The 10,721-nt window shown below is 30.9% G+C and overlaps 1 protein-coding gene across 2 annotated transcripts in view; it reads left to right on the top strand.

Moving 5' to 3' along the window:
• The first annotated feature begins 775 nt into the window (after positions 1 to 775).
• The window catches only part of LOC126964995 (angiotensin-converting enzyme-like), a 65,286-nt gene continuing 55,340 nt past the window's right edge, over positions 776 to 10,721 (top strand). For both annotated transcript variants that reach the window (XM_050808388.1, XM_050808387.1), the window contains exon 1: positions 776 to 805. In XM_050808388.1, the coding sequence (XP_050664345.1) occupies positions 791 to 805 (15 nt within the window). In that variant the 5' untranslated portion in view covers positions 776 to 790. The remainder of the gene's footprint in view (positions 806 to 10,721) is intronic.

Here is a 10,721-nt window from a genome sequence, read left to right as displayed (position 1 = left end):
ATTCTACGAAGTTTGAACGAAATCTGGCCGTTTAAAGTGGGTCCAAATTGCACTCAAATGAGTCGGTTACAAACATACATACATACAGGTGAAGCTAAAAAAAAGCGTGTAAAAAGTTACATAAAATATTAAATTATTACTAGCTGACCCAGCAAACGTTGTATTGCCGATATTAAAATCGCGATACAAAAGTAACTGTTGATCGTAGATGGGTGAAAATTTGAAGTTGTATGTATTTTTTAATGTTGACTCATAATCAAATAAATTTGAAAGAAATGTCAGAAAAAATTAAAAAAAAATATTTCGTGTGGACCCACCCGTAACATTTAGGGGTGTGAAAAATAGATGTTGGCCGATTCTCAGACCTACTCAATATGCTCACAAAATTTCATGAGAATCGGGCAAGCCGTTTCGAAGGAGATTAATTACAAACACCGCGACATGATAATTTTATATATTAGATATTCATAAAAACTAATATCTATAATAACATAGTATAACTACCATGTAAGTATTTATAATATTCGTCATTAAAACATTCTATAACCATCGCACCAGGTCATGCTCTACCAATTTTTCGGTCCACTTAAGCTTCCAGCAGCGAATTCTGTCTAACATTTAATCAATCCAATTCAATTGGTGCCTTTCCTATGTTGTATTACGATCGTACTTGACTGATGACTCTCAGTCGCGACCTGACTTCTTTATTGATAACTTGTGCCCTGTGTCTAAGAGTCAGTGTTAAAATCTGTGTCTAATAACAACAAGGTTTCATGGTGTTGCGAACGACATGTCCAAACTAAAGGTAATTAGACATAGATTTTGTTCGTGCTATATATCAGCTTGGTTATAGACAGTCTCTCAAAGATAAATTTAAAGATATAAATATTACGACTGTTTATTGTCAGTACATTTATGAAAATTTAATATACGTTCACAAAAATCGTCACCTTTTTGCTCTTAATAGTGATTTTTATATATTATTATAACACTAGAAATAAGGGATTGCTTGTAACTAATTCTAGTAGATTTTATATATACATAATAGCTTTAAGGGTAAATGTATACAGTTTTATAATAAAGTCCCAACCACTGGTCAGGCATTATCTATAAATAAATTTAAATGTTTTATAAAAATATGGCAATGTCGTAAATCCTATTACTCCACAGCTGAATATCTAAGTGATTGGACAGCCTGGGACTAGATTATGATTATTGATGATTAGAAATGACTATACAATATTGTATATTTTTATTGAAAATAGCGCAAAAAAAGAATCCTGGGAGAGTTTCTTGCGCCGCTTCTACTCTCTCAGAGCGCCATTTGTTTCCGAAGCGGTAGTAGTATCTAGTATATTAGAAATAACATCAAAAAAAATTCTAAAGGAATCAATTTTGAGAAAATAAATGCCTTTTATGACTTTGATTAACGCGAGTGTTACACAATTAAATAAAATAGGTACGTGAAGCCATTGTAATTAAAAACCACACAAATTTTATATATTATCATTGACGATTTGATCGATATCTTCCGATATAATAAAGGTTCCAAGTTTATAAGTGAACTAAAAAAAGTGATGTCAAAAACCAGCTTAATGTTTTTTTTTTAATTTAAATTTCAATATTTTTTGTTTTTACTAACGTTGTTGTTTTTGTTATATACTTTGCTGTACACACTTTAATAGATGTTACACTTAGAACTATACTTAAAAGTTATGAATAATTATTATTAATTAATAGTTCATAATTTAAATAGTTATAAATGCTTCGTGTAAGATCAATAGTGTATCATAATAATAAATACATTGAATCATTTCATCTGCAGTCCCCCTGAAAACGAAGTCTGGTAAGGTCTTGAAACGTCGGATTAACTAAAATAAAAATAAAAAATGTAACATTTACGAAAAAATCTAATTTTAAAACACAGTTACTATTAATTCCACACGTGTTAATAGTTTAAAAGTGTTTTATTTAGAAGTAAAGAGACTTGTCAGGTCTGAAGTTCGCATTAAACCGAACCTTATAAATTTATTTACCGCATAAATGCACAATACTTATCCAGTAATTCCCTAATCGAAACAGCATCTTTTGCATAGGACCAACCACGAACGAGTAAAAAAAAAGGACTCCGCGCCGTGATATAAGCAAGTGAAGCACCTTTATGCTAGTGAGTGTGCGGTTACGGGGGATACTAGTTACACAATTTTTTCTCACTTTAATAAACATATATGGCCACAAATACTTTAATAGTATCGTTTTTACACTTTTTCACAACGCACGACGGCATTTTTAAATATTTTATTGCGACGCAAACTGATCTGTTACAGACGATGGCACATCTCATAATGGCGACCGATCGGCTTGTATTAGTGTAAGTGTGTGCGTGAAGCTATATATTTACACGTTTACCCGGTTTGTTTTGGTGCTACACTGTTATGTCAGGTGACACGGAGTCCTTCTTTTTTTACTCGTCCGTAGGTACCAACATATTACAATAAATGACAACATTTTACGAGAAAATAATATATTCTACTACGAAAGTCACTGAAGGTCTTCTTACAAAAAAGCTATACCACTCATTGAAAAAAATTCTTGAGGATAAAATAGTAAATAATAAATATTAACTTAGACTGACTAATAATGATATGACTAATAATTATATGAAATTTTATTATGAATTAAATTGAATCGATGTGTCTATGAATTTAAGTTAGTTTAAGAATATATATATTTAGTTTAGTTAATATTTATCTTAATATATATAATACATTATCCTGGTTCCGAGTGAACTCCTTAACTAATGAACGGATTTTAATGGGGATTACTTCATGGAATGTAGTTTAGTCCAACTTGAGAGATAGGATAGTTTTTATTTCGATTTGAAACCCATAATAATTTTTATTTCCAATATTTGTTTTGTATGGACATATATTCTGTGAGAGAATTTATTGACCTACATGAATAAAGTGATTTTGATTTGATTTGAATTCGATTACCACGAAAAAGTAACTATTCGACGGGGACGATTAAAAGCTAGTAGATACATAAAGATGTCTGTCTGTATATTTCTATAGCTATCTATGAATAACATCTCTTTATCACCTATTGATGTCGATTGAGTGTAAGTCGGAAGGAGAAATCCGATTATGTCTATCATCATTTGAATACAATGACTCTTTGACCCACTATACAGTCGTGTACACCGGAGAATACACCAGTTACGGATATTATTATATTACTGATGACGACCCGCTCGTCTCTCGCATAGCCTGATTATGCATATGCAATGGTAGTTAAAACTTAGAAAAACTTCTTCAATTAGCTCAAAATGATGTCCAGTTTTTTTTATGGAAAAGGACAAACGAGCGCACGGGTCACCTGGTGCTAAGTGATCACCGCCGCCCACATTCTCTGTCAACACCAGAGGAATTGCAGGCCTTTAAAAAAGTGTACACGCTTATTTTTAAGGTACGTGGTAGAAAGATCCTTGAAAACCGCAAGGTGGAGTAACGCATCCAGATAATGGGGTTGATAAAATAAATAAATGGTAGTTAAAATTTAGAAAAATAAGTTCAAAAAGGATGTCCAGTTTCACGATTTCCTACAATACTAGTGAACGAAACTATGGGACATGTTAGAACCTGAATAGCTTTTCAATTCGACCACCTAGAAACACAAACGATTTTAAGCTTTTCTCATCAAGACTTTCCATCGATATATTACAACCTGTATAGCCGAGTGGTTAGCGATCCTACCTACTAAGCTAGAGGTCCCGGGTTCGAATCCCGGTAGGTGCAAGCATTTATATGAGGAATATAGATGTTTGTTTCCGAGTTATGGATGTTTAAATGTATTTATGTATGTTTATATGAATATATGTATGTTTAAGTAAGTATATTGTATTAAATATATCATTGTCTTGTTACCCATAACACATGCTATATATGCTTAACTTGGGGCAAGATAATTTGTGTAAAAAGTGAGTCAATATTATTTTTATATATTATATTATTACGGGGGTCTGTACCTAGTGTTGTTGAGGAATAATAATAATTATCTGTGCATTGGGAGAATTCTCACGATACCTTTGAGGATAAAGTTTATAAGCACGATGTGTTTCCATGGGCTTCAAAACACTAAATTAAGGAAATCAAATTATTTCGCCAGTATTGCGGCTTTATACTACAAGTGAAATAAAAACAAATTATGATAATTTTAGCCAATATATTACAAGTATATATAGAGAGCTTTATTCAAAAAAACTCTTTTAAAAAAACGACTTTTTCAAGAAAAATACTTTTTAACATCTTGATTGTTGCTTCTCAATATATTCTTGATAATGTAATGTATGTTCATATGCACATAAGTGAATTTGCTGGAAACTGTCATAACCATGATGTTAACACCAGGAACAGACATAAGCTTATAATGCCTACTACTCGGCTAAGTCGAGTGAGTGAGTCTTTTGTGAGGCCATATATATGCTTTTACAACAAGATCCCAGAAAATGTTCAAAACAAAAGGAATGCGTTATTCAAAAGAATTGTTAAAAACGTTTGTGTGGTAAAGGTTACTATAACAAATGATTTTCTTAATGATACCACAGATTGGGAATAGAGCGACCGCCCGTTATTAAATAATAAGTTTAATTGTACAATATTACTTTGTAAACATATTTTTTGATGAATAAAAAGCCCGCTGAGTTTGTTGCGCCCATTCTTCTCAAGCCTAAAGGAATTCATTTTGGAATGGGTGGTAGTTTTTTTTTGACTTTCAATAAGTGAAGTCACACAAATTATTTAAGTTTTCTTTAGTGTTAATTCCGCCAATATTTGTCTTTAAAACAATTCGACACGTGTTTCGCCTCTACACGAGGCATCCTCAGGACGTGTTGTCTCGCCAAAATCTGGCACGAGACTCACACACACAGAATTAACACTAAAGAAAACTTAAATAATTTGTATAATTATGGATTTCCGCAAAGTAACGCCTTATTCAATAAAAAAGTGAAGTCACATCCTATTCTGAATAAAAATATTTGAATTTGAATTTGAAATTGATTTACATGCACCTTTTTTATTTGCATCAACATGATGCATGGAAAAACAAATTAAACATTTTATTATTTAAAAAAACCAGACCTGTAAAAAAAATAAACGACATTTCTGAAGACATTCGACTAACGCTTAACCGCTTTGCAGTTTATCTCTTTCCCCCTCATACCATATGAAAGAGACAGCATGCGTACAAAACTGTCCAACAGTTAACGTAAGCTTTACGTTTAAGTTTTACCAGTGGGAGGCTTCTTTGCACAGGATGCCGGCTAGATTATGGGTACCACAACGGCACCTATTTCTGTCGTGAAACAGTAATGTGTAAGTATTACTGCGTTTCGGTTTGAAGGGTACCGTAGCTAGTGAAATTACTGGGCAAATGAGACTTAACATCTGATGTCTCGAGGTGACGAGCGCAGCTGTAGTCTCGTCCCTTATTTTCATAAAAAAAAAGCGCCTTAGCATGTTTTTGAATTTGTAATAATCTTAATCAATAGATGAATAATATTTTCTTGTAAAGTAAAAGTATAATATACACACAGTACAAATATACTATATTATTTATAATTTTGTCTTTATCTTACCTTTGTCACAACATAATTACATGATAGGAGAAGTAATTTTAAACTTGGTGTATTTTTAAACTGCGTTTATTAATAAGGCAGCCAAAGTTTAACTGAAATTAATGCGTTATTTAGTAGTAAACTGGTAAAAATGTCACGGAAATATTTTACTTTGGTATTTCTTTCTATTGAGAAAAATTTATTTACCCACTTCATAAACAGGAGGAGGTTCACAATTCGTTTTTTTTATATACATAGTAATATAACTTACCTAACTTGTTAGCTGCACCTTTTATTAATTAAAAATTCTTTTGGAAAGATTTGAAATCCTTTTTCCATTAATACATATGTAAAGAATATAGATTATATATGTGTGAAAAAATCATATCTGATTATAAAATTATCAATCGAATGTCCTCAAAAACAAAAAAAGAAATATCTACAACATTTTTATGTTTGTGATCGATTGGGTATCTTATTTCATTATTATATTTCTTTATTTTCACGTATAACTTAATACCAACTTGAAAATATTTTAATTTGCACTTGATATTTATTTACTTACATAATTTATTTATTTATTTATACTATTAATCATTTACAGAAAGAATCTTAAAAGCTAACATAGTCCCGCAAAACTGTTTGGACAGTTTGTCTGCAGGATCAAGACTCTTGTTATACATTAATGCTTATGAGAACATTAATTTTATACAAGTGTAATTAACAAATATTGATAAAAAATATAATAAAAAAATCTAATTTTAATTTGTTGACAATAAATAATGTTGACAATTTATCATAATATGTCTAGATATAACCTCTTGTTGCTAGACAACGGATGAAAACAGGCCAGGTTTATTACTTTAGTGTACATTACAAGCTACATCTTACAGTTGCGATTTGTATGTCACTTTATGTTAGTTCTAAAAATAGAGGTTAATTGTCAACCTCAATTTTTTTAGACGTTTTCACAGCTTTCTCAGTCTATCTAGATGCATAAGTGATCTAAGTTTATTTTAATTTTAATCGTGTTTCCGGTCTTGTAGTGTTATATTAAATAATATAGCCAAAACTATATTATGTCTAAAATGGTGAGCGTTAGAAAAAAAATACTTAATATTATTTTCCAAGGTAGGCTTTAGTTAATATTAACTGGCCTTGACCAAGATTCATATCTTCAGCGATTAGTGAAATAATTGTGCTGATGTACAGTCGCGTAAATGGATGTGAGCTGTTCAGAATCACGTAATAAATGCTGATTATACCCTACAGTCTATTTAACAAGTTCCACTAGAAATAAAAATAAAAATATATTTATTTATTATAGGCGATCCTACCTACTAAGCTAGAGGTCCCGGGTTCGAATCCCGGTAGGTGCAAGCATTTATATATTTTTTTTTTATATTTATTTAAAATCCAATATAGTTATAGCTTACAATATAATAACACACACTTAATGTCTGTGTGTGAAGCCGCTTAGAATTAAATTACATAATATTTAAAAAGAAAACAACAATTACTTTCAATTAATACAGTTATTACAAGATGTTAAATTACAATTTTAAACAAAGTAGTAAAGAAATCAATAAAATGCAAAACAAAAAATAATTATCAACTAAATGTTAGTAATTACAAATTAGTTGTCTACTTAGCTTACCGCAGATACAATTATATAAATGAAGGATTTTGTAAAAAGTACTTTTTTAACGATGAATTATATTTATTTTTATTTATATATAATTTTTGAATCTTTAAGGGAGACTCGTTTAAGTATAGAGGAATGACGTAGTTGTTTGCTTCTGGTGCCATATATATTTGTAGATTTAGGTAATTTAAATGACATATTTGTTCCTGTAAATTGTCTTAGATGAGGCAGTCTTTGAATTTCTCGAAGGAATTTAGATTCATTTATATCTGAAAATATACGGAATTTCACTTTATCAAAGACATTTATAACCTTGCAATGTTTAAATAGTGCAAGATCCGTATTTTCTTTTTGTTTATAAAAATAATTTGGAACGATAGTTTTAAGAATTCTTTTTTGTAATTTGTATATATCCTCTAAATATGACTTGTACATCCTTCCGTAACTGCTTAGTCCGTAGTTTATAACGGAATCCGCCAGAGCCATATATAATAATCTTAGGGCACTATAAGGTAACTTATATTTTAAATATGCAAGTTTACAAAGCACCGATCTCAATTTAGCACAAACATGGTTTTTATGAGGTCCCCAATTGAGTCTATTATCAATCACAAGCCCAAGGTACGAGTATTCTTGAACATTTTCTATTTTAATACAACCACACGTCTGTATTGGATTGTGGAAACAACGGTAGTGGTGGGCGATAATAGCGGGTTCATTTTGTGTTTTATGATGAGACGAATGTACATACATAAGTTTAGGTTTGTCAATATTAATAACCAATCCGACATCATGAGCCCATATACACATATTATTGAAATCTGATTGCATATCATGTTCTGCTAATTTAAGGTTTTTGTTTGCAACAACCAAACAAGTGTCATCTGCAAATTGGTACACTGAGGCTTTTGTGATTACACCACACATATCATTTACATATAGTAAGTATTCTAAAGGACCTAAGATTGAGCCTTGAGCACAGCCGCTTAGTGTAGGTATCATAGTGCTTTTAGTGTTTAATACTTTCACTGATGTACAACGATTATTATGATAGCTTTTGATTAAGTTAAGAAATGGTCCCTGTATCCCATTTTGCGAGAGCTTTTCAAAAAGTATGTCGTAATTCAGAACATCAAAAGCCTTGCTGAAATCAATAAACATCACTAATATATTTAGTTTATTATTTAGGTGACCATTTATTTCATTAGAGAATTTTTCTAAAAGTTGCGAAGCCTTCTTGTTTTTTTGAAAACCAAATTGATTTTCGTTTATTATATTTTTTTGGCTAGAAAAGCATTTATTTTATCACAAATATATCGCTCTGTTATTTTATTTATGCTCGATAAAATTGTTACTGGACGATAATTATTGTAATCATTCCTTTCGCCTTTTTTATATATTGGTCGTACTATTCCTATCTTTAACAGGTCTGTATAAATGCCAGTTTTAATGGAGCAGTTTATGAGGTGTGTTAATATTGGGACCATCTTTTCTGAAATATATTTTAGGTCATAGGCTCGTATGCCATCATAACCTGGACTTTTATCAATATTAAGTTTTTTTTAAATTTGACTTACTTCTTTCTTTGTTGCTTTTCCAATCCAGATAGCGCGGTCAGCAATGTTATTATATACATTAGGGTTTAGCAGTTTTCCGAAGTGACATTTTTTGGTGATTTTCTTAACATTTGTATCAAATTCTTGTTTAAAATTATTTGCTAATTGTAATGGTTCTAGACTAAAGGATCTTATTAAAATTTCATCTATACTTTTTGTGATTTTACCTGTCAAATTGTTTATTATTTTCCACACCATACGGGGGTTATTAAAATTATTCGAAACTGTTTTCATGGTGTACGTATATTTGAGCCTTTGCGCATATTTATTTGTTTTATTTCTGTACTTATTATATATAAGCCTATTTTTTGCATTATTCATGTCTTGACGCCATATGTAAAAGAGTTTGTCACGTTTTTTACACATTTCTGTCAGACGGCTATTACTCCACTCACATGATTTTTGCTTAGTGATATTAGTTGGACTTTCAATTCTACATTTGCTATAAGCATAATTAAATTTGTTATATATATGCCTCATAATATCATTGGGGTCGTTGTAGGATAAAGAATATTCCAAATCCAGCATCAAAAGTTCAGCTCGTAACTTAGTTTTATCATAAGTGAACTTATTTCGAACTGTGTATGTACTTGAGTTATTCATGTTATTAAGTGCAAATGCACCGAGTAACGCGCAACCGATTATAGAATGATCCGCAGGTGCAACGTTTACTACTGCTGTGTATATATCACACTTAGAATTATCACGAATTAGGACGTGGTCGATACATGACTTTGTTATATTATTGCCTAATTTTTCTATACGCGTACAATTATTGCTGATGCCACATGAAAAACCTAGATCAGACAAAGTGTTTAAATATTGTTTAATTATGGAGTGCAATTTTTGGATATCTATGTTCATATCACCCATTATAATGAATGATTGATTACACCCATATTTACATAATAATGATGACAATTCGTAAATAAACCTTCTTTTGTCTGTGTTTGGTGGTCGATAAACAGCGCATATATTATATTTGTTTTTATTTGGTAAATAAATTTCTCCTATTATATGTTCGAATTCATTTAAAATGAAATTGTTTGTTCGTGTAAAATTCAGACTGTTATGAATATACATTAATATTCCTCCTCCTTTTTTGTTTGACCTAAGCTGTACTTGAAGTGTATAATTTGTTAGTTGAAATAACATGCTTATATCCTGTTTAATGTTCGCTTCAGTTATCATTATTATGTCTATTGTGTGCAAGGAATTTGATACTATATTTTCTAGCAATGCAAAGTTTTTGATAATCGAACGAATGTTTACATGAAATAATAGCAAAGATTTATTATCAAACGGTAGTTGGTTACAGAAATCGTTCCAGTGAGTGCAACTTATTTCTAAAATGTTGTCACTATCCATATTAAAGTGTTAGATAGTTATTAGAATGATAAAAAACAAAAGTACTTAGATTTATAGACTTACAGTTTTTTAGGTATGAACTTCATAATATCATTCACTGATCGAATCGATATAATTTTTGCACTTTCAATTTTTCGCACTAATATAGCACCATTTTTACACCATATATATCTAAAAAGATCCTTTAATTCCTCTTTCGTTTTCCACAATAAGAAGCGACTTGCGGGGGCCAGTGATTCACGCAGGTACAGTTTGTTTCCCTGCCTTCCAATGTTTGCTGCTGTGAGTGATCCAGATTTGGAAGCTAAAATCCACTGATCCCGGATTCCATCGCGAAGGGTCACAGAGATTATGGGGTCTGGTTTTAATTTTTGATTTATAAGTTTAGGGTTTTTCTTCCAATGTGCCCTTAAGATGTCATTGGGATTAAGTTTTAAAGCTGTTGCAATTTCAGACGTGACACCCATCACATCAC

The sequence above is a fragment of the Leptidea sinapis genome, chromosome 6 (assembly GCF_905404315.1).
Source record: "Leptidea sinapis chromosome 6, ilLepSina1.1, whole genome shotgun sequence".
Taxonomy (NCBI): domain Eukaryota; kingdom Metazoa; phylum Arthropoda; class Insecta; order Lepidoptera; family Pieridae; genus Leptidea; species Leptidea sinapis.
Note: the sequence above shows the minus strand (reverse complement) of the source record. Positions and strands in the feature narration are given on the sequence as shown.